Raw genomic sequence first — 23,698 nt, 5'->3', positions numbered from 1 at the left:
TCAGATCAATAAGCTTGCAAGTCATAATTAAGATTTAGATGTCATAATTTCGACTAAGTTATGTCATAATATTTATGATTTTTTTCTTCTTTTGTGGTGGAAATGGGCTTCCATAGCTCTGAAGAACTGTTTGTAAAGAATTTGTTTACATACATTTTTACGTCTGAATAATGAAACAGTTTTGGAATCAATAGTCATGTGAATCAGTGACAATCTTGTAGATGTATCAGTTTCAGACGTTGGATGTTGACGTCAATCTGACGTTGGGTTCTGACGTCAACCCGATTCTCATTTCCAACCAAAATGCAACCTCTGTTCGACATTGGGGTTCAACCTCAATCTGACGTCATATTGACATCCAGTGCCTGCTGAGCTATGTTTCATATCCGAAAAAGATTTTGGTCTTATGAGAACAGCTTTAAATACACAGCAGAGTCACCGAATCCAGTGTTGTGTCAAATAGTTTCCCATATGTTTCCTTTCCTAAATGAACTGTCTTACCCTAACCAACAGTAACCTAAGGGGAAACATATGGGAATAGACTTCAACACGACACCAATGTTTTCCAAATCAAAGAGGCAGAGGAAAGAGTACGAGGTTAGATATAAAGTGGCTAAATATTTCATATTTGACACAATACTGTTAGAAATGTGTATCACTCACAATAGAAATGTGAGTGATGCAAACTACTCAACTTTTTTTGTCAAATTTCACTATATAATTTACTTAATTTATGAATCGAGACAAGAATGTGATGAGACGAGAAACATTATAGGAGCATATTAGGCATAAGATTTAGAGTGAATTTAATGAACCTGCAGTAAAATAAAAAATATTATTTATTAAATGGGTAGAATTTTAACCCAAATAATTTTTTTTACCAAAACCAAAATTAAAATTTTTATTTAGCCCAAACCCAAAAATCAATTTTTTTCACTGGAGCTGTATACTTTAAAAAAAATTAACACTGGAAAAAGCATAGCCTAACTGCTTTTGGATCACATGAGGCACCTCAGCCTATTATGGCAGTGACGTCAGTGGCCAGCATTCAGAGTTGCAGTCTTTAATGTTAAAACGGAGTCAGACAACGCAGTGTCTCAGTGGTTCATGTAGGTTGTCTACAAACCGGAAGGTTGGTGGTTCTATCCCCGGTTCAACCTGACCAAGTGTCGAGGTGTCCATGAGCAAGACACCTAACCCCAGCTGCTCCCGACGAGCTGGATGGCCCCTTGCATGGCTGACACCGCCGTCGGTGTATGAATGAGTGAATGAATGGGTGAATGTGAGGCAATATGTAAAGAGCTATGGTGGCCATGGGTCTGTTAAAGCGCTATATAAATTCAGTCCATGTTGCTGATGTGGAGTTAACTATCCTCAATTATCTCCTGTCATGATAATCTATAAATCGCTCGTATAGGAACTGTTGTGAGATGCACACAGAGTGACTTTCTATTGCATGTGAAAAGATGAATGGTAAGTTTGAGCTGACTCACAAATGTCTTATACAACAACTTTTCCTCTTCTCAACATGGACTGCCGGGGTTTATGTACATTTTAGGGTTGGTGATGTCACTAACCCAGGAGGAGTGTCGTGTAGTCCCTACCAGCCGTTTGTTGTAGTCGTTTTCTTTAAAAGCAAATATCTTCCTTTGCTTTGAGCGTTGTAACTTTGCAGATGTTGTTTATGCTCAAACAGCAACATTACACACTAACTAAAGTTAGAAAAGTGAAATCATACTCAACCGCCCCTTTAAAAAAAGAAACATTTTATCACAGTAAAATCTACTTATAATTTTCAATAAAAGTATTGTTTAGTTTAAAACATGTTGAAGGTTTGCAAATTGCCTGTCGAATCATTAAATAATAAGCTATTTCACAAAAGCTGTTTATTCAGTGTAGCAAAGCTATGTATTGATAAAAAAATTTTTTTTAAATGGCCTCTTGTCTCCTTACAGCCAAAGCTGGAGCTTTAGCTTTACCCGTTAGCTTCAGTCCATAAATTGAACATATTAATTATTAATCAAGTAACATTAATAATCAAGTAATTATACAAATTTATTTAATAATCAACACTCAAATAAAACTTTATAAGTTGTAAAAAAAAAAATTTTAGATAATACTAATAATAATAGATTTATTACTTGTTTTTTGTTTGTTTATTTTTTTTATTGAAATATTAACATTAATAGGTGGCATGTGTGCTACAAATAATGTTTAGAGAGTTGACGCATCATTGGAAAACTATAGATTAAAAGAATTATCTTGAGATTTAAGAATCCATTTCAGTATCGATTTAAATCGAGAAATCGATATTTTCCACACAGCTAACATTTACCTGTTGTAGTCTATCCATGTTGTGGCGCGAAATAGACACTGATACTGACAAAACAACCTCACTGAATGGGGATTCTTGTGTTGATTAAGGCAATCTAGCTGTTAGGGGAATGTGTCTGTCTAAACACCATTGCTGAATGAGGTTTTTTGTTATAGTGGTGGAAAGATTTTTATGCCAAGCCCTGGTTGTGGCAATAATTTCAGTGGCAGTCAGAGGACAATTAAGGAGAGAGGGTGTGAGCGTTTGGCCTGCCTTCTGCTTAATATTTCAGAATCTCTCTGGAGACATCAGAGCTCAATCAAATATTAACAATCACACAGCACTTTGAAGGCATCTTAGAAAGCTTTAGAGCTGTGTGATAGAGGAAAGTCAGATTTTAAAATAATCATTGCCTGCAAAAAGCAGTTCAGGAAGGCGAGGGATCAGGGTCACAACACAACAGCAGCTTTCAGGACTAAACAGACAGATGTTGAACTAGCAGACTGGCTTTTCAGACATTATAAGCACTAATGTAGAGTATTTCCCGAGTTCAGCACATGTATGTATACAGTATGACACATAGGTGAAAAAAAAACCTGGAAATCTTATACACTGCAAGATGTTAAATTAAATAAAAGATGGTAAATAAGGCAAGTATTTTGTTTGTTTTTTATAAGTGTGCTCATGATTGGAAGGGAGGCAGAATTCATGTTTGAAACTCCAAGCAATGTCTGACACTAGTAATCTCAGTATTTACTCAGATCTCCGTTCACTTGAGATTAAATATTTAAATCAGCTCTATATCAGCATCACAAACAATATTAATAAATTATTCCTTTCAGGCCATGAGAAGAGAAGCCTATAGTGTGTGTGTGTGTGTGTGTGTGTGTGTGTGTGTGTGTGTGTGTGTGTGTGTGTGTGTGTGTGTGTGTGTGTGTGTGTGTGTGTGTGTGTGTGTGTGTGTGTGTGTGTGTGTGTGTGTGTGAGGGATATAAATGGTTCATATGGTTCTCCTGGTGAAAAGCAGTCTCTGGTTATTGCTTGCTTGCTAGTACTACTTGACACCTAAAAATAGTATTGTAAGGAGAATAATGTTCTTAATGAAAACTTTTCCTCTCTCTTTTTTAGAACAGTTTTTCTTTTCCTCTTTAAATACTTTATATCCCAAACCCCAAACCTCCCACATCATGATTTAGACAGCTGCACTGGGGCATGTAATCTGCAATTGAAATGAAAATGAAATCTTACAATTAGGACAGAGTGATCTGAGTGACAAAATGATCTACACCTAACAGCACATGGCCAAGATTTACTCTACAGCAACATATTCCCCTATTTTCAAGGCATGCGGTATCAAACAAGAAATCAGTTTCAATTCTCATACCTTACAGTGAAGTCTATTAATTTGTAAAATGTCAATGCTAAGTCATATTCCTTGCTGTGTGTTTTCATGCACTGAGCAAATGTGATTTTTTTCTATCCTAATTTTATGGATTTTAATAACTTTGTGTGTGTGTGTGTGTGTGTGTGTGTGTGTGTGTGTGTGTGTGTGTGTGTGTGTGTGTGTGTGTGTGTGTGTGTGTGTGTGTGTGTGTGTGTGTGTGTGTTTATATACAGTGTATTAATTCAATATTTAATTCCTTTTTGAAGTAACCAAGTAAAATCCCCTGAAACTTCTATAAAGCATGTCTTCACAGAATGACTTGAATCCTGGTGTATTTATTGCATTTTTCATCAAAGTGTAAATTCACCCTGACCTGGTTTATTTAATCATCTTATATTTTAGTTGCATTGAGGAACATCTTACAAGCAGTATTTGAGCAGGAGCAAAATAAAGGAGAAAACCCTATTACGCACAGAATATGTAACAGCAAGGTCTCTTATAACAAAAAAAATTGCAGTGAGTGAGCTATAAAGTTATCCTTTCTCATTTCAACATACTGGCAAGCACACTATTGTGGGAAAACAAGAGATCCAGATTATCTAATTCTTGGTTTGTTGTTTGTCATGTAACATTGGCTCAAGTTAATAACAAAGTCAGAAAGACATGTACTGTCAACTTCTGCTGGGTGTGTGAGAAGAGGACTTGGAAAAGGAAAGTAGGCACGCAAAAAATACTTTTAAATTGTCTGACAGCCAAAGTGATTTAAAGGACAATTCCGGCGCAAAATTAACCTAGGGGTAATTAACACATGGTTACCGAGTCGACTATTCTCTGGGATGTGTTCTCATGATAATCGAATGTAAAGAGTTGTATCTCTAAAAACAGATTAGCTTATAACACTAGTATATGGGGCATAGAATAAGTAAAAATAAATCGCTAGTTAATACCACTAACAAGGCTCAAAATAGTCTCACACTAACACGGTAGCATAATGAGGGTCCCTACATGCAAACCGAAGCATTGAGAACTTTGTAAGTGTACAGACAGTTTAATAAGAAGATACTTTATAAAGACAGTATATTACGCGTATACAGTCAGGAGCCATCTTGGAAAACAGTCTCGACCAGTCGAGCCACGAACACCGCGCTACGTGAGATGAACTGTGACTTAAACCTATCAACCAGCATTTATATTTACATTTATGAATTTAGTAAATGATTTTATTAAATTTAATGAATTTATTTTCATGTATTACTTAGATAAGTTAACATTTTAACAGATCATGGATTCCATGGATTATCATGAATTGAACTTGGTGTTGCTATTATTCTCTACTATTTGAGCTACAAGAATTAGCATTTTTAGAGAAACCAAAATAAAAATAAATTATATATTTTTTTATATATTCTGCACATCATATAAATACTACTATGAAATAATTGCAATTATTGTTATGTCTTTTATCATGAACAGAATGAAATCTCTTTTGCTCTTTTCTCTCATCCTTATTGTTCATGGCCATGTGTCGATTTAGAAGATTTAGACTGACTGACTGTGGAGTTTGATCTGATGAGGCAGGGGAACTAGCCATACCCTACGGTCATTTTACAAATTACACAGTTAGTTGAGTTTATAAATGCCCTCCACTCTTCTTATTATTACTCTTCAGCACAACAACTGCTGGACTACTAAGTAAAAAAAAAAAAAGAATAAAATTTCCAAACCGTAATACATATACAATAGAACAAGGATATTTATTTTCCACGATATACATGAACAATTTTTTTTTCCGTAGTAGCAAGCAAGCAATAACTTCAGGCAGTTGCATAAACATAGCCATTATGTAAAGACTGTGACTTAAGTACTAGTATCACTAGTCAAGGAAGGGCAGGCAGTCTTACTTTTTTTGGTACTGCATATCAAATTAGACCAATCTAAAAAAATTGTAACTGACTTGAAAAAGTTATGTACTGTATGAACCTTAAAGGTTCGGTCTTTAGGGAAAAACAGTCTTAAAGAAAAAAGTGTGATGACTAACATTTATATCTCTCATTCCATATCATTTTCTTTCTTTTTCTCTCTCATGTGCAAACACACACATACATTAACACAAATCTCACCTTCAACTCTCACTATAGGTTTCCTTTCTCATGACCTGAAAGGCATAATTTATTAATATTGTCTCAATTAAAAGTACTTGCCTCATTTACCATCTTGCCGATGTTGCTGTTTTTCCACCCATGTGTCATGTGCTGAACCAGGCAAATGCTATACATAAGTGCTTAACATCTGATAATCTGATATATTTTATAAGCAACACTTCATTCATTACTGCCTGGTTTTGTTTTGAATGAGAATGAGGGTTTGCTGATATCTGATAAAGAGTGATACAAGCCCTGTAATAAATAACCCTTCCTCTAATCACTCATTCACACAGATTTTATACGCCACACTCGTTGTGTGGCACAAGCCTCAATGCATCCACAGTCCCCCCCCCCTCCCCCCGCCATCCCATGAAATACAACACCATCTGGAAGAAAGAGAACAGAAAAATACAATACCATTGTTTTCATTCCTCAAAGGATTTGATTAAAGTTATTGATAATTTGTGTTATAGAAAAAGAGATGCCACCCCCATGAAAACAACTGTAAATCATAATGCCTCATGTTCATGCATGCTACTGTGAGATATGAAGGAAAAAGCAGCAATTAGATACTGCAAACTGAGCAAGATGTGCCTTCCTGAGGACATGCCTTAAACAACTGGTACTTTCATTTCAAGTTAATTATGATTCTGAAATGCTAATTAGAACAATGCAGCCAAAATAGGATAAGTCAAGAGCGGTATACAGTGGACAAATTGTATAACATTTTACAAGTGAATTATCTGAATAGTTGGCGTTGTGATAGATGTGTAGTATGTGTGGCCAAACAATAAGCAGTGAAATATAGCCGAGAGGCACCGCTGACCTACACAAAGGTGAGCTCTGTAATGAAGGTATATGTGTGAGTGTCTCAGATATCTGGTCTCTTGATGTGTGACTGCCAGGAGCCAAACGCAGTCAGCAGTCTCTCAAAAGAGAGAGGCCATATTTCACTAATAAGCATTTCATCACTAACCAAACTCCACTCTCCTGATCAATCAATTACAGAGGACGATCCCAAGTGGGACAGGGGCGGAAAGGACAGGAGAGGATCGTCTCTGTTTGCAATGTCTAGCCGCCATGTTTGAATGAATGCTGTGTAACAGACGGGTATGCGCACGTGTGCTTTTATCCTGTCTGACGAGAGCAGGAGCAGCTGGGAACCGATGATGGAATCGGCCTGTTGCCATGGAGACCACAGCATCACACAGAATTCCAAGGACAATGGAATGTCACAATCTGACGCTGATATTCCCAGACATGCCACAAACATGACCTCACACAACTAGTACCATGAATGATGACCACCAACAAGTTCACTATTCCAAGAGTTAATGTTTCATGTTGTCAAATGTATAACTTATACACAGAACACTTACTATTTCAAATCCATAAACTTATTTTCTTGGAAAAATTATTTGTTCCAGTGTTTAGGAATTCTGCCTCAACTGAGCTCTAAACATAACATTCAGTAACTTGTGCACGTGGAGTTCAGTCATGGTAAACTCTCGATAGATAGATAGATAGATAGATAGATAGATAGATAGATAGATAGATAGATAGATAGATAGATAGATAGATAGATAGATAGATAGATAGATAGATAGATAGATAGATAGATAGATAGATAGATAGATAGATAGATAGATAGAATTTTTAAGCATTAGCCCAAAATGCATGTCAATTGTGTTGACCTCTTTGTCAAAAGAACTTCAAGATTTCCACATTGACTGTCACATTTGATAGATCTTTAAAACAAATCTTGGGTTATTTTTCCTGCCCAAACCCTGGGTTGAGACATTTTTTATGGGTTATTTTTTCTGTGTTTGGGTAGTTTTTGCATAACCCGGATCCTGGGTCAGAAGTAACAACCCATATACACATATTACGTCTATGGTGAAGAGATGAGTCCCACCTAAGGACCCAAGCAATCCGGTTGGTTCAATGCATGTTTTATGGGTAATCGCTTTAGTGCCTGGTTACAAATCAGACAAAATTACTGTATTATATAAGACGTTTGAACTACATTAAAACGACCATTCATGTCTTTTAACTTATATGTTTCATATATAACCGAACCTATAGATTCTAAAAATAAACATTTCTCGTTCTTAGTGGTTTTTTAGCTTACATACAATTCAATTAATAGGTGTTTGTTTTTCTGTAAAGCTGTACTGTGAAAAGCGCTATACAAATAAATATAATATTACTTGATGGCAGAAAACTGCTAGACTATCTGCTTAAAATGTTTTTACAAACTGCTTTTATCTTATCTTGTACAGCAGCGGGATTTAGCTGTAGGAATTTGGCATGCTATAAAGCTACCACATAGAGCTTAAACAGCTCACGTTAGCTACAAGAAGTTATCGCAAGATCCGCTTTAGATCAGGTATACTACTAGGGTCCTAAGGTGGGACTCATCTCTACGGTGCTGGGACTCATCTCTTCACCACACAGGTGCAGTGATAGGTACTTTCTTTAGCGCCTGATTACAATTCCTACAAAATAACGTTATGATAAATGCTGTTTGAGCTATAATGACCATTAATATCTGTATTAGCTTAGCATAGCATACAGATACCCGACTTAGCCTGATAGCTTTATACACGCATTTCCAATCATCTTTAAGGTATTACATGTTAAATGAAGTGTTAAATGTCCAAATATATTTCAGTCATAAAAAGAGTGAAATGATGTTCAATTATTCACTTAATAGGTTATTGTTATTATTATTAATAATAATAATTAAACTAACAGTTTATCAAGTGAAAGAAATGTTCCATTTGTTTTTTAATGGACTAGGCTATATAATAACCATATATATTTTAAAATTAATATAATTCGTATATACTCAGTAAAGGCTAATCAATAATTGATAGCTGAAAGAGACCCGATTTCAAATGAGGACCCGGTTTGGGTTATACTTTATTTCAAGGTGTCATTGTTACAGTGTACTTATACAACTGAGTAATAATAATTAACTACATGAATTTACTATAGGGATAGGGTAGGATTAAGGTTTGGTTGAGGGTTAGTTGCATATAATTATGCATAATTTACTGTTATTACTATGGTAAGTACATGTAAGATATGTAACAATAAAGTGTTACCCCGATTTGTCATGACACCTGCACGAGAACAGAGACTGGTCAAATACACTACTTCTAAATGTTTTTATTTTTACTTCTGATGTTTGTTAAACGAGCTTAAATGTAGGCAATATGTATTAAAAAGTATTTAAAATATGCAATACTGTAAAATATGATATTTCGAAAATAAAGGAATTATCATGCAAACCAGTGGATGTGTGCAGTATTTTTAAAAAGTTTAGAGGATTTAAGTTAATCCGTAAACAATCATTTATGTATTAAGTTAAAAAAAAGAAGAAGAAAAAGAAAAAGGAAGAAGCTAGTATTATAGTAAAAATGTATCAACCCATTATGCTGGGTAAAATTATTTATTCCTTTTTTATTTACCCAGCCCTTGGGTTGAAAACAACCCAAAGTGGGTTGTTTTTAACCCAGTGTTTTTTCGAGCAGCTGCAAAGTATTAGGCATATTATAGCTACTGCAATCTTTCAGCAACTAATGTTGATTATGAACATCTGTGAATAGTTCAGAGGAATTCATTAATAAAAACATGCCTATCACTTTCATTCCACCTGGGATATTTTCATTCTTGCAAGGACTATATTATATACACAGTACACAAAACCACTGCTCTTCTTGGCAACTTAGCATCTCAGCCAATGATTTTGCTATAAGATGACTCATTATAACAATCCCAAACTTTGCTTTTCATTATTCACTTAATACAACAATGCTGGATGCTGCAATGCATACAACTCAATATATGAAATTAATGGCACATTCTAATCAATTAACTTAAATCAATTAATCTCCATTCATGCTTTTGGGCTGCCTTAGACAAGCAGTTTAAACAAATGCTTCAAGAAGACAATAGCCTATTGAAACAGTCTGGGAATTTGTCTGAATTGCACGGTAATTTGGCTTGTAGTTTGGCCAAACAAGAAGAACAGGAACAGCTAGTGAATCATTACAGTGTTGCACGTATGCTACAACAATCTTTCAGCAGCTGTTATCGTGGATAGTTCGCCCCGAGAGGCAATTTAATGTACGAAACCTTTCCACTAGTGCCTCTTCCCAGTTCCCACTGAATGTGACTCAGGTCTCTCGGGCTGGCGACAAGCACTACGTGACAGGTGACCCGCTGCTCTCTAAAGGATACAGACGGGTCACCGAAACCAGCGCTGATTCATTCATCAAGGAAATTTCCTAACACGTTAATTAGCCATTACGCATTGCAGCCCTTGTGCAGTGTCCAGATTCGTACAGATGCTCGCGGATTTTCCCGCTTGAATGCGCAGCATCAGCAGCGCGAACATTAAAGCACGTGTGTCGGTGATGGGGATAACCCGCTTGTGATGATGAAAACATGTTAATACTGACCTGAACCGTGCAAGTGTATTCCGAGTCGTCCAGCAGTCGCACTGTACAGTTGAATTCCCTGTCAAGAGTCCGATCGCTGCCACTCATCAGTCGGCTCAACATATTGGCCAGTCAGTACAGACGCACGAGCGTTTAGGACGAGCGCAACATGTCACTCACTGCATACATGCCAGACAGATCCTTCTCGGTTATCAGAAGCCCTTTTGAGTCATTGCTCCCCATCATTTTCCTTCGGACTGGTCGGTGTGGTTTCCTCTGCCGTTGGTGGTTCTATGCCAACGTTGGAGGTAGTCCAATGCACTGAATAGAGTCAGGCACAACAGCCCATCCATATTCATGCATTATTTCAAGGGAGGGCTGAGGCGAAATGTATTCATAAACTGAAAGCCAGTGAGAGTCAATGTTCATAACTGTGTAGATGAAAATAGATTTGTCATATAGACTCTGGAGGATCATTTAGGCTTTAAATTACTTTAACTAATAACAAATAAGTTTCTGCCCAATAAAAGGTATTTTACATTATTGTTTAGGCCTACATCTATTATATCAACAGTTAAGATGGTCTTGCCAAATATGTATTCACATCAAGAAGTTTTTTTTTTAGTTTTTTTTTAGATGTTTCGAAATCTAATTGATATGTCTGGCATTATATGCCATTAAGACAATTCATAAAATCAATCCAAAACTTTGCTTTTAATTGTTTAATTTACATAAATCAGGAATATAAACAACTCGATTTAAGGTAATAATGACATAATAAATCAATGCAATCACAAATCAATTCAACTTCAAGGGCTGAGGTAAATGAAAAAAGAGATAGGCTACGTTTGTAACAAATATTTGAGGAATATGAAATAGGTCTATAAAATAGCTTTTGAATTGCACAATAAGTTGATGTTAGAGTCATAAATATGTGACAGACATGATGTAAGCCCTTAAACCAGCAATTGTGTGCATGCAGTTTGCACTTGACAGAATTTATAATTAAAGGGGTCATGAACTGAATTTGTAATTATTTTATTTCCTGATGTGCACTTATAGTGCAAGTATGATTTTTACATTAAAATTGTCAATCGATAAAAGGCCATTTTCTACCCTGATTATAGCCCTTTGATTTGAACTGAGGATGTGTCGTGTCTGAGACTCCGTAAACGCCCGCTGTGACTGGCTAGCATCTTTGCACATGATACAAGTATTGCATGTGGAACTCTTTTGAAAACTTTTACTAGGTTTTTACTATTACTGCTGACTGCGGTCGAGGTTAAATAATCATGAAAAGTATTGATTAGCATTAGATTTAGACCTACACCTGCCGCATACATTGTTGCAGCGATGAGCATGGTAGCCGATGACAGACACGAATGCAGTGATCTCGTCATTGTAACTCGATTTCTGCACTCTCAGGAATGCTATTATCATAACAGTCCAAACCCAATGTTAATAAGAGATTCATTGTGCCGTGTAGACAGCGTCATTGATAAACAGGAGTTTTGGTGAGAGTCCAGAACTCTGACACATTAACAGCAACTATGTCGGACTGTACTTGAATCATATTTGAAATCACTGATCACAGATCAGGCATTAGAATTAACACAGCTACTTACATGTTGTGGCATTACTGTCAGGTGAGTCGTGTCCATATCTTATAGTAAAAGGCTGTTTGCAAAGCCTGCGCCAAAAGTGCAACTGATATACCGAATAATCCACACACTCTAAAAAATGCTGGGTTGTTTCAACCCAATTTTGGGTAAAATATGGACAAACCCAAATGTTGGGTTAAAAATGTAATGTAAAAATGTAACCCAACGGCTGGGTTTGTCCATATTTTACCCAAAATTGGGTTGAAACAACCCAGCATTTTTTAGAGTGCAAATAAAATACATTCACATAGCCTAATTGAAAATAAATAACAAATAATAAACGATTCTGTATCTCCATTTTCGTCTCAGTAATGCGCCAGTGGGCGGGGCCAAATATATACGATGATGTAAGTAGGCGTTTTCGGAGCATGGTTTCAATAAAAGCTGGTTTTGTACTAATGAGGAAGATTTGCGTTCTTTATAGTACAATGACCTCTTACATGTCAAAAGATCAAAGAAAATTTAGATTTTTCAATTCATGACCCCTTTAAGAGATGAAGGGAAAATTTATATTTTTTATAATTTGCCAGATATATCTATATCTATACATATAAATAAATCACCTGCATGGATTTTCCCTTTTGCATGTAGGATAAACAAAGGTCTTAAATAGAAAAAGAGAGGTTCAACTCAACAACATAATCATTCATTAACATATCATTATAGTTCCCATACAAAAACTACCAAAACTATTCTTTGTTTTCTAAAGGTATGTTAAGACATATGCATTTAAAATTGTCAAAGGCACACTTCAAGTGGATAAAGTACAATTTTAACAAATCAAACAACACTGGTACAAACCAAAAACAGTAAGATGAGGCATTATAAAGGTGCAGCAGGTCAATTTCCATTACTGCAACAGTGAGCAATGCTCATAGGGGCCAATTTGAATATACAACACAAGATAATAGACTCTGTGCAGCTTTTAGTACATGACTCTGTAATTAAGGCATTTTGTTTGACATCAAGGTTATTTTTTATTAGTTGTAGGCAACAGTCAATACTTTTTGTTTTAAGGGGATCAGACTAATAAATCAGCAGATTATCTTCAAGGAAAGAAGATGGCAAACTAGTGATCTAGATCTATGTGCTGGTGGCAACACTGGCTTTCTTGTCATTGAAGAAACTCTTAAGCATAAGCACCTGGCCAATACAGACCACAAACAGGATGATGGCCTCCCCAATGGACCAAATGTGCACACGCTCATTCAGATCTTCAGCCCTGAGTCGGTCCTGAGCCTCTCGAAGACGATACCAGGTCTGAGAGTCTGAAACCACTTTCAGGATCTCATGGATAGACAAGCAGGCCGACTCCATCTGCATGATTTATTCAGAGGTTCATATCAAATGCATATATGCAGAGTGCATGCTGTCTGTGAGTGCATGGCGTTTGTGTTTCTCACCTGTGTGAGAGCTGTCGCTCCGTTCATGTCAGGCAATAACCTGGCATCCTCTCCAGTTCGGAAGTCCAGGTATACAGTTTTGTGAGAGAAGGTCGAGAACTCGTTGCTGAAGCAGACCTTGTACACTCCCTTCATTGTTGTTGTATGGGAAAAGCTGTCATATTGCTTTTTTCGTTCCTGATACAGCATGCTATTCACTGGATCTGACACAAAACAGTCAACATCATAGTTTCCTCCAGCAATTACCTGTATGAAAAGGAGAGAATTAATACTGAAATTTGAGAATATGTAATACATTGTATCTTCAGTTGTTTAACAATGTTTGCAGTGTTGAATAATAACATCTGAAGCCGCAAAATCACGGTAATATCTGTTTGTGATACAAAGAAAAAGTAAATAATTAACAGACGTGGACTAGAAAAAGATAAATAATCAACCAACATTGCAAAACACAAAAAGAGTCAATTACCTGAAAGTCTATATCAAACTTGACTCCTTGCTCTAGGTCTTCGTAAAAGCATTGTTTCTCGTTGTCGGGCAATTCAAAAGTTAATTCGGTGGCATTTATAAAGGCTATGTACACAGCCAAAATTAAAAGACAAGGGTGTCTCATGATGGAAGAAAACTTAAATTATTTTTCTTTACAATGCACAGAAAGCCTCCTCCATTGAGTTACGGCTAGTTTGCTGAACTCACTCGGCTACTTGACAGCTTGAAGCGACACACCACTGACGTGGCAGGAGGACGGGATACTTCCGGGTTATTTGGCGTTTTACTTTTCAAAATAAATAAAGGTGCGATTATTTCATTCATTATTTTAGCTCGTTTCAGATTATTTTTATTTTCTTATTTTCAATTCTAAATTCCTGACTGACCTGTACAGTTGCCAGGGTGGCAGTAAAGAAGGCAATAATATAATGCTGATTACCTCATGGTTTTATAATATCCTATTACTTGGACAAAGCAAAGCTGTTTCCAGTACATAAACTAGTTGGTGTACACTTTATAAGTTTTCATGCTCTGATAGCTCTATGGAGTGTAGACTCAGGAAGTGGGGTAGGAAATACATATATAAAAAGAAGCAATTTAACAAAACATAGGCTATATATTTGAACATAAATTAGCCTACTTTACAAAGTAGACGACTTAAAATAAATATTTTTATTCATATTTTGTTTTTCACTTTCTCACTATGAATTCTGAAATATTCTTTGTTTAATTTTGTATAGCAATCAACAACAAATTTACATGATGCTTTCGAGTTTTATTATCCTTATTTCCAAATATTTGATTTTCAACACAGCCTTCAAAATGTTGACCTTTATCATTGTTATTTTTTCATTGGCTAGGAAGAAAAAAAAATAGGCTGGGGCCTTAAACTTTGGCATGATGTAGCACAAGGTTATGCACACAAATATGTGCTCCTCCACGTTTCAGGTCCTCGCCTGAATCGAAAGTATAAAATACACACCCAAACACTATTCTAACAATTACAATGACCTCATAAAGAAAATGTAAGTGGCATTGACCAAATCACTGTGCCACAATGTTGTCTGGACAATTTTCTCAGTATTTACTAAAGCAGGAGTTTTCAAACATTGTATGCCAAGAACCTGCAATGCAAATATGATTAATTTATAATATATGAAAATTTATCATATTTTCAGGCAAATGTATCCTGTGTGAGGAAAAAGGGGAAATATTCACTTTGATTACCGGTAAGTTGACTATCTTTTGCACCAGTCTATCTGATAAGCCCCAGTCAATTTAAGTGTATTTTTTTCTCCCGTTTTATTGTCCACTAGGCTTAGATCAGACTGTAAGCCAGCACCACTAATTATTTCAAATGTATTAACGCTATTGATGATTGTTGTTCCTGTTTATGCCAAAGCCGCATTTTACAACCAACAATCGGACTCTTATTTTGAAATTCGAGGCTGGAGCACGTGAGTCCACTGTGTTTACTCCGAAGTTCTCTTTTTGTGTGTGGTGTGTGGGCGGTGACTGACCTCTCCGTCTCTCTGCCTGTCTGCAGACTCTTTGAATGCTGAAGGAGCTCAAGTAGTTGAAGGTGAATCTACCAGGTGTAATAATGCAGGAATACACAAAGGCAGCGAAGGTGTTCGTGGAAGAACACCCTACAGGTGTCACAGCTTTCCTGATTACGGGTAGGCAAAAGTTAAATCATAGTTTGCTTGTTTCTTACTTGTTCGTTAAAATAATGCTTCCCAGAATAATCAGGGTTCCCACGGCAACCAAAAACATGTAAATATGAGGCACTTTTAAAACTGACATTTATTACACTCGTGAAAATTGGATTTCATTAATAGATTCTGAATGTGCCAGGGAACAAAAATTTAATTTATTAGGCTATACATAGTGTGTGTATCATTCTGCAGTTGCTCAGTGCAGACATTGATTTTAGTGCATGCAATATGCCAAATGATAATAAATAAAAAACTAAATAAATTAATTAGGTTTTGCAAGTTTTTGTAAAATGTAAAATAAAAAAGTCATGGGATTTTATTGATTGAAAGATGTAGGAAAACTGTTATAATGAGAAATAATGATACATCTAAGATATATCTTATTTTATATTATCTTATTGATATCTCTATAAGCCTCTTGCATGTTTATTGGATAACCTTTGCCTGGGCTTATCAAAGGTACCGACGTTTTGAGAGTAGGTTAGAGGTGAGGTCTCCATAAATGTAGTCACTGATTCTAAGCCCAATTTTAGGCTTTTCTGTGTTGATTTAAAGCTTTTTTATGACTCCCTTTGTCCGTCATTAACAAGAAACCTGTTAAAACTGCTCTGTTAATTAAAACAATTATGGTTTCATCATAAGAGTTACCTCCTGATTTCCTAAAGATGACTTTCTTTTTTAAGTTACATTTTATTTATTTATTTATATTTATTAATTTATTGTATGTTTAATTTCAGTTACTTTATATTTTTTGTGAATTGCATTTTTAGTAAACTATCTCTGTTTACATCTTGCTTGAAAATGAAATTTATTGCATTGCTCTACGTTGAGTTTCTTATCCTGTTTTCTTAAGTGTTTATTTGTGATATGTATCCCCTGTGATTTTTGTTAAAAAAAAAAAACACTTTTGCAAAACAAAACAAAAAGAGAGAAAAGGTTAGAGGTGAGGTAATGATGTTGCTGTACCGGTAGGTGTCGGTCTCTTTGCCCTGCGGAGATGGCTGGGTGGTGGAGTCTGCCGGAGCAGAGTGCGCTTGGACGGCAAAACTGTCCTGATAACGGGAGCCAACACTGGTATCGGTAAAGAGACTGCGGTGGACATGGCCAAGAGAGGTCAGATCATTTTAATGGAGTTCCTAAGTTATTTTAAAGTATTAGTTGAAGTGGCATCATGATAGGTCTATGTAACAAGTCTATTTTGTGATATTATATCAGTAAGGATGTTCAAAATTATAAAAAAAAGAATAGCCTTTTAAATCAAGTTTAAAACTCTTTGTTGGGTTACCCTATCTGATTTTTAAGAAAGAAAGAAAGAAAGAAAAAGCCCAAAATATGTAAAAAACGGAAAACTTAAAGGCACAGTAAGTGATTTGTGAGAAACACCTTCCCCTTATGAGATCGCCGTTACTGCTGATTAGCTACAACTTACAAGTGTGTTGTGGTGCTCCGTCTGATCCACTTTCAAATTTTTCACAAACAGGCTGGTTAGATGATTGTTGGAGGCTCTATCTTATTCATTTGATTGATATTTATACTGATTGATATTCATAACCCTCAATGGTTTATCCGATGGGTTTGAAAAGGATGATAAATTCACAGAGGGGAGATCAAACTGGTTTAACTAAGCAATCCATCACTTATGAAACCACACTAACATGGCCCAGTTTGTTATTCTGAGGCTAATGAAACCCCTTCAAAGTTAGAAACTTCTGTGGACAGCAAGAGAGTGCATAAGAGCTTTGTAGTACTGTTGTATTTGCTGAAGGCTTGATGGTTGCAGAAAATATTGCATTGTCACAACAATTACTGTTTATATACTGTTCAGGTGCAAGGGTGATTCTGGCTTGCAGAGACATGGGCAGAGCCGACAAAGCAGCGGATGAGATCAGGAAGAAGAGCGGAAATGGCAACGTGGTTGTGAAGATGCTGGATCTGGCCTCCTTGCAGTCTGTCCGAGCTCTGGCCAAAGATGTACAGCAGAATGAGGAGAGATTGGATATTCTCATTAATAACGCTGGTAAGGAATGTCAGACAGATTATAATCCATAAGCACATGGTTGATATAGTAACAAAGTGTTTTATTTTTTGGCAACAGATTACAAGGTTTGCTCTTTCAGCAAATGAAACGTATGTATTGTACGTATTTACTTATTCAGTCATTTAAATTTAATTTGATTTCTTTTCTTTTTTCCCCCCCCCCCCGCCAACAGGGATAATGATGTGCCCACAGTGGCAGACAGAAGATGGCTTTGAGATGCAGTTTGGCGTGAACCACCTGGGCCATTTCCTGCTTACCAACTTACTTCTGGACTTGTTGAAGAAATCAACACCCAGCCGTGTTGTCAATGTTTCTAGCTTGGCCCATGAGAAAGGTGTGGAATCCCATCTATGTCTTTATGTGCTTAGCTGAATTATGACTAAAAAAAAGCTTGCACATTTTTATCATTATCTTTTTTATCATAATTCTTTAAATTATTGTTACCAAATCCCTGACAAGATGCTCAGCTTTGACAAAATGTAATGTAATTGTATTTTACTAGGGCAGTGTGCATCAATGGTATTATTTTCCAACATATTTTATTTTAATGTATTACAATGTAAATATATTTAAAGTGTTTATTTGACACATTACATTTTTTGATTCCCAGGCAAGTAACTCGTTAAATTTCAAATAATTTTCTGTTGGATAGGCAAGATTTATTTTGATGATATAAACCTGGAGAAAGACTATAATCCAACCATAAGCTATCGACAGAGCAAGCTGGCCAATGTTCTGTTTACCCGTGAACTAGCTGTCAGGTTGAAAGGTAAGCTATAAAGAAAACGTTCTCATTCTCATTGAATTGAAACATCACAGTCTCACACTCTCAAGCATGCTGCTTTCAAACACTTCCCCTGTATGTCATTCAGGCACAGGAGTGACAACTTACTCTCTGCATCCTGGGGTGATCCGTACTGAACTCGGCCGACACTTTTTACCCGCTCTGCCTCTGTGGAAGAGGCTTATGTTCTTGCCCTTTTTTTTCTTTGTCAAAACACCTTGGCAGGGTTCACAGACCACCAGAGGTGGAAAGAGTAATAAAATATTGTACTCAAGTAAAAGTACTACTACTTCAATGAAATTTTACTTAAGTACAAGTAAAAGTACCGGTCTAAAAATCGACTCAAGTAAAAGTAAAAAGTAGCTCATTTAAAATTTACTCAGAGTAAAAGTTACTTAGTTACTTTTTTAACAGGGTGGGGTGGGGGGCTCTCCCGTGTAGGGTTGTAACGGTATGAGATTTGCACAGTATGGCAATGTCTCCGAAAATATTACTGTTAAAGGGATAGTTCACCCAAAAATTAAAATAAGCCCATGATTTATTGACCCTCAAGTCATCCTAGGTGTATATGACATTCTTCTTTCAGAGTTATATTTAAAAAGTCCATTAAAGTGCCTCTATTCACCATAAAAGTGCTCCATACGGGGTTAATAAAGACCTTCTAAAGCAAAGCAATGAGTTTAAGAAAAAAAATCCATATTTAACGTTACAAAGTAAAATTCTAGCTTCCGGCCAAACGCAGTCTACTTGCGTCTATAGCACAACTTACGCAATTTATGACGTCGAAGTAGCGTAGTGCGTCATGGCATAGCGTAAATATCAGCAGTACGTCGCATTTCTCGCATAAATTGCGCTTTAGACTTAAAGGGCACCTATTATGCCCCTTTTCACAAGATGTAAGTTAAGTCCAACACACATTTATGTTCAAACATCATGTAAAAGTGAATTTTGCATAATAGGTGCCCTTTAAGTGGAATCTGTATGTTCGTGTGGCTGGAACCTAGTTATTTTACTTTGTAAAGTTTTAAATATGGATATTTTTCTAACACAAATTCATCGCTCTGGTTCAGAAGGTCTTTATTAAGCCCCCGGAGCCGTGAGGAGCACTTTAATGATGGATAGATGCACTTTTATGGACTTCAAAACAGAAACGGCCATTCACTGCAGGATATTTGTTAATATAACTCCGATATTTGTTTGAAAGAAGAATTTCACATACACCTAGGATGACTTGAGGATGAATAAATCATGGGCTAATTTTAATTTTTGGGTGAACTATCCCTTTAATCAATTAATAAATAAATAAACGGTATCATTAAATTATTGTTATTATTATTATCATCAGTTAAAAAAATGACAGTTAAATGAATGAAAACAGTTTTTTGGTTTAACAAATGCTTTTATTATAACAAACTTAAAATTATTTGTTTGTTTTGTTTATTAAAATTTCAATAAAACATGTCTAATTAACTAAATTCAATAACTGACCAATGACCATTAGATTAACTATTTTTAACATTAATAATATATTAAAATGTTTAAGAATAATCCTATGAAATGTATTTTATTCAGAAAATGTATTTTATTAATACAAATAAATGTAAACTTTATCCTTTTATTTTTTGGGAAAGTTCTGCCGAACAGATTTATTAAATTAAACCATGGACCCAAAAAAAGATATTCCTTAAATAATGTTAAATTTTTTTAAATTCAAATTATTGTTGTTATTATTTTGAGAAGTATGTTCTATTGTAGGCATACAATAGTAATAAACCGGTAGGCTATTTCTATCATAATTTCTCCTAGTAACACTAAACTTTTATTTTGACGGGTTCTAGTGAAGACCTGTTTTAGAGTGTATTTGACAATGGTTTTTCTCAAATAAAATGATGAAAATGCTCATTAGGCGTTCTCTCAGAGCAGCTCTCTAAATGTTCATGTAGCCTATTTCATGTCCTCATATTGTTTGTGAGACGCTGAAAACACATCAGGCATCTTGAGTATGTAGTACAGACGCGACGCAGCTCATTCACACAGAGGCACGCAGAACAAGCATATTTACATAGCAGTCTTTTTGCGCTTTAATATTCAGAGACCATGTCCCGATTTATTGCACAGCTCTACTTTCAATTTATTCATATAGCCTACATCATTGCGTGTTTTACGTGGAACCTGCGTTATGTAAATTTAATTTTCATTTGGATTTTGAATTCGGGGATTCACTCTGCAAACGGGACATACCTTTATCTGCACAGATGGATGGTGTTCTATGTTTCCTCCTTTTGCAGCCACATTGCGTCCACATTTTTTGCAAATTGGATATCTATCCTCGAGGACAACCACGCGTTTTTCCTACATCTAAAGTATTCACATACTGCCCATATGGTTCGCTTCATAAGAATTCGACAGCGTTTCACTTTTAGCTGGGTCTGCATCACCTTTTTTGCGCGTTTGTTCTCGCCATAGACGGTTCTCCCGCCCTTCAATCAATGTAGTAGTTTCCGGAGCGCGATTTCTTTTTCCCTTGTAAATTATTATTTTATTTATTTTTTACTCAGTAACGGATATGATTTAAAAATGGAGCGAATTACAATACTTCAAACAAAACGTACTTAAGTAAAAGTAAAATTACAGATTTTAAAAACTACTTAAAAAAGTAGAAGTACACAAAAAAACTACTCAATTACAGTAACGCGAGTAAATGTAATCCGTTACTTTCCACCTCTGCAGACCACCATCTATTGTGCGGTGGATGAGAGTCTGCAGAATACCAGTGGCCTTTACTACAGGTCAGTGGCTTTTTCTGTCACATGTGTTAACTGCAATTTAGTTTGATTATGCTCATAAAGGCATGCGTAGAGGTGTAACCAACTTTTCTAAAGTTAGCGTTACAGCGCAAAACATGGTTGCATGTGTGTCACCTCCCCCAAGATATTATAGACAAGCAATTGTAGGAAGAAGTTGACAAACTTGATACAACGAACAACCGTTGAAGTTTTACAATAGATGTTTTCATTATTTCAATAAGGTCCAAATAGAAAAAAAAAAAAAAAACTTTCTTCCATACAGTTTTAAAGCTTTTATTCACACTGTTGTCTGAGCATTGTCGTTAAATAATGATCATTTCATGCTTTTGTTCATTGCTCTCTTTTGGTCATTTTGCAGTGATTGTGCACCCAAAGAGACGGCTCCTCAGGGTAGGGATGATGCTGCAGCCCGCAGACTGTGGGATCTCAGTGCTTCCATGGTGGGCCTGGCTTGAGACAACACCTTGCCCAATGAAAATCACTCTATTCATTTAAAAAACAGCGTGTCGCCTTTTCCTGCCTAAGTTTTACATTCCAAATTTTCTTGAATGTCTATTTAATCTGCTTACTTTAAATAAAGAATGAAGAGCCTGTTTGAGTAAGAAGGTAGGAAAGTTGTCATGTTGGTGATGCCTATGCAATAATATAAACCTCAATATGAAGTGTAAAATTTAAGCATGAACTAATTTGTGAGATCTTAATGCAATTAGCCATATTGCATAGCTATACAAATTAGACATTTGATATACCTTTCATATTCCAATTTCATTGCCAGTGCCTGTGTAATTTGATATGAAGTGGCGTAAGAAGGAAAGGAAGCCACTACATTAAATAACATTATTAATAGCCTTATTAACTACACCATGTATCACAATAAAATGCAATGTATAACATGAATGTAATGATGAAATAAAGACATTAAATAAATTGTACATTACAGGTAAAGAGCATTTTATACAGTAAAGTCTGTAGAATGACATATGGAATAAAATTGGAATGTTTAAATTATTTTCCCCTTACATAAACAGTTTATCTGAATGTTTTTGCTTGCAGATTTATTTTTATTGCGCCTTAATAACACTTTGGTATTGTAAGCCGTGAGCATTATTGTCATCTGAAGATAATAACGTCTTTATTAAGAATAGTAACACATACTCTACCAATTTGCAAGTCTGCAATACCAATCTAATCTACTGCTAACTTATTATTATAGAAATGAATGTGATTGAGAAGTGTCCTGTTTGGTAAAGCTGAATAAAAAAGAGACTAAAATACAACTCATGTGCAGCCCGAGTTTACATTGAGACATGCATACATACGGTACCTACATGTCAGTTTTAGTGAAAATTGGTTCTCATTGGGACCATAATTTAGAAATACAAAACATGATGATTATATGTATGCAAGACATGAAATGACAGTCAATTATTCTGTTTCAGCAGTATATGGAAAAAAAAGTTCAAGTAAATCATATTAGAGTTAGGCAAGGTTTTAAGATAATACTGAGTTTAACTTATTACCAACTACTAGTTATTCAGTCATTGACATTCACAAATGTGCACATATCCCAGCAGATAGAGCCCAGCAGACACAAAGCTGTATGTGTCAGCCACATGCCCTTATCAGTTCTCCGTCCAACAGATTCACCAACTTTAGCTGGGCTGGAAAAGTGATAAGGAGATGTGAGCGACCATTTGAACATATACTCAACAGTCCCAACTCCAACTGCTTCCATACAAATCTCCGTTACAAGTTCCCACCTGCTCTGTCCAGCATTTTTCCTTCAGCCAAAAGAACAGCACATGAGTCTTCATGACATGTCTCCCCGTATAGGTAGCTGCAGCTGAGATGACCAGTTTAGAGAGGACATCTGTGATTTTTTTTAGGGCTCACGGCAGCTTTCCACCAGGATAAGTCTAAGTCCGTCTTCCACAAACCATAGTTTTGAGGCAGGAGATCTGCACGGTGTTGTACAGCCTCACAGTCTGTACGTACGCCACTGTGGACACACCCCACAGATTAGTTTTATTTCCTCTCCACCCCACCTATCTGCAAGTCAACCATGGCATGCTATTGGTTCACAATTGGGGATCATAGGTCAAACCCCTTCAGCAGCCAAAAGAGAGTGTTTATTTGTTGGTTTTGCTGTCAGTCATGATCAAATCAGCCAATGAAAAGGGAAAGACCAGGTCCAATAGGTGTGTTTTATCCCAGGTGTGACTGAAATGAACATTCCAGTCTTCACATACCTATCTATCTCCTCTTCTTCTGCTTCCCTGGCTGCGGCACACCCTCTTCAGACAAGAGACAGAAGACTTCCTGCTGTTGTTTTTATGGGCTTTCACCTGCCAAAATCACTCAGCATCACTTGTCACTTAATGCTCGATAAGAGATAAAGAAAAAAGAAGACTGTACAATGTAGAGTTGGTTTGGAAAATCAAGGAGGAGAAAAATGGAAAGAAGGAAAAGCTATTGCTGAGTTTTGAATCTCACATGAAGCTGAATCTC

The 23,698-nt window shown here is 36.1% G+C and overlaps 3 protein-coding genes and 1 long non-coding RNA gene across 4 annotated transcripts in view; 2 read left to right on the top strand and 2 right to left on the bottom strand.

The window, feature by feature from the left end:
- The window catches only part of frmd5b (FERM domain containing 5b), a 31,353-nt gene extending 20,902 nt beyond the window's left edge, over window positions 1-10,451 (bottom strand). Inside the window, exon 1 of the mRNA XM_079639506.1 lies at window positions 10,312-10,451. Within this exon, the coding sequence (XP_079495632.1) occupies window positions 10,312-10,413 (102 nt within the window). The 5' untranslated portion in view covers window positions 10,414-10,451. The remainder of the gene's footprint in view (window positions 1-10,311) is intronic.
- A 552-nt stretch (window positions 10,452-11,003) lies between these two features.
- Window positions 11,004-14,116, bottom strand: tmed3 (transmembrane p24 trafficking protein 3). Its single transcript, XM_079604733.1, has 3 exons — window positions 13,824-14,116; window positions 13,355-13,600; window positions 11,004-13,268 (listed from the first exon to the last, which is right to left on the bottom strand). The coding sequence occupies exons 1-3, from the start codon at window positions 13,965-13,967 to the stop codon at window positions 13,035-13,037; spliced, it is 624 nt and encodes a 207-aa protein (XP_079460859.1). The 5' UTR covers window positions 13,968-14,116; the 3' UTR covers window positions 11,004-13,034.
- A 642-nt stretch (window positions 14,117-14,758) lies between these two features.
- LOC306994331 lies at window positions 14,759-15,300 on the top strand. The gene is made up of 3 exons (XR_013796664.1): window positions 14,759-14,868; window positions 15,022-15,072; window positions 15,246-15,300. It is a non-coding gene; the product is annotated as an uncharacterized lncRNA (long non-coding RNA).
- On the top strand, window positions 15,299-22,129 carry LOC306994328 (retinol dehydrogenase 11). The gene is made up of 8 exons (XM_079604732.1): window positions 15,299-15,522; window positions 16,534-16,674; window positions 17,387-17,578; window positions 17,772-17,933; window positions 18,252-18,368; window positions 18,472-18,624; window positions 21,121-21,172; window positions 21,549-22,129. The coding sequence occupies exons 1-8, from the start codon at window positions 15,447-15,449 to the stop codon at window positions 21,643-21,645; spliced, it is 990 nt and encodes a 329-aa protein (XP_079460858.1). The 5' UTR covers window positions 15,299-15,446; the 3' UTR covers window positions 21,646-22,129.
- The last annotated feature ends 1,569 nt before the right edge of the window (window positions 22,130-23,698 follow it).

The sequence above is a fragment of the Phoxinus phoxinus genome (genome assembly GCF_949152265.1).
Source record: "Phoxinus phoxinus genome assembly, chromosome: 2".
Classification (NCBI taxonomy): domain Eukaryota; kingdom Metazoa; phylum Chordata; class Actinopteri; order Cypriniformes; family Leuciscidae; genus Phoxinus; species Phoxinus phoxinus.
Note: the sequence above shows the minus strand (reverse complement) of the source record. Positions and strands in the feature narration are given on the sequence as shown.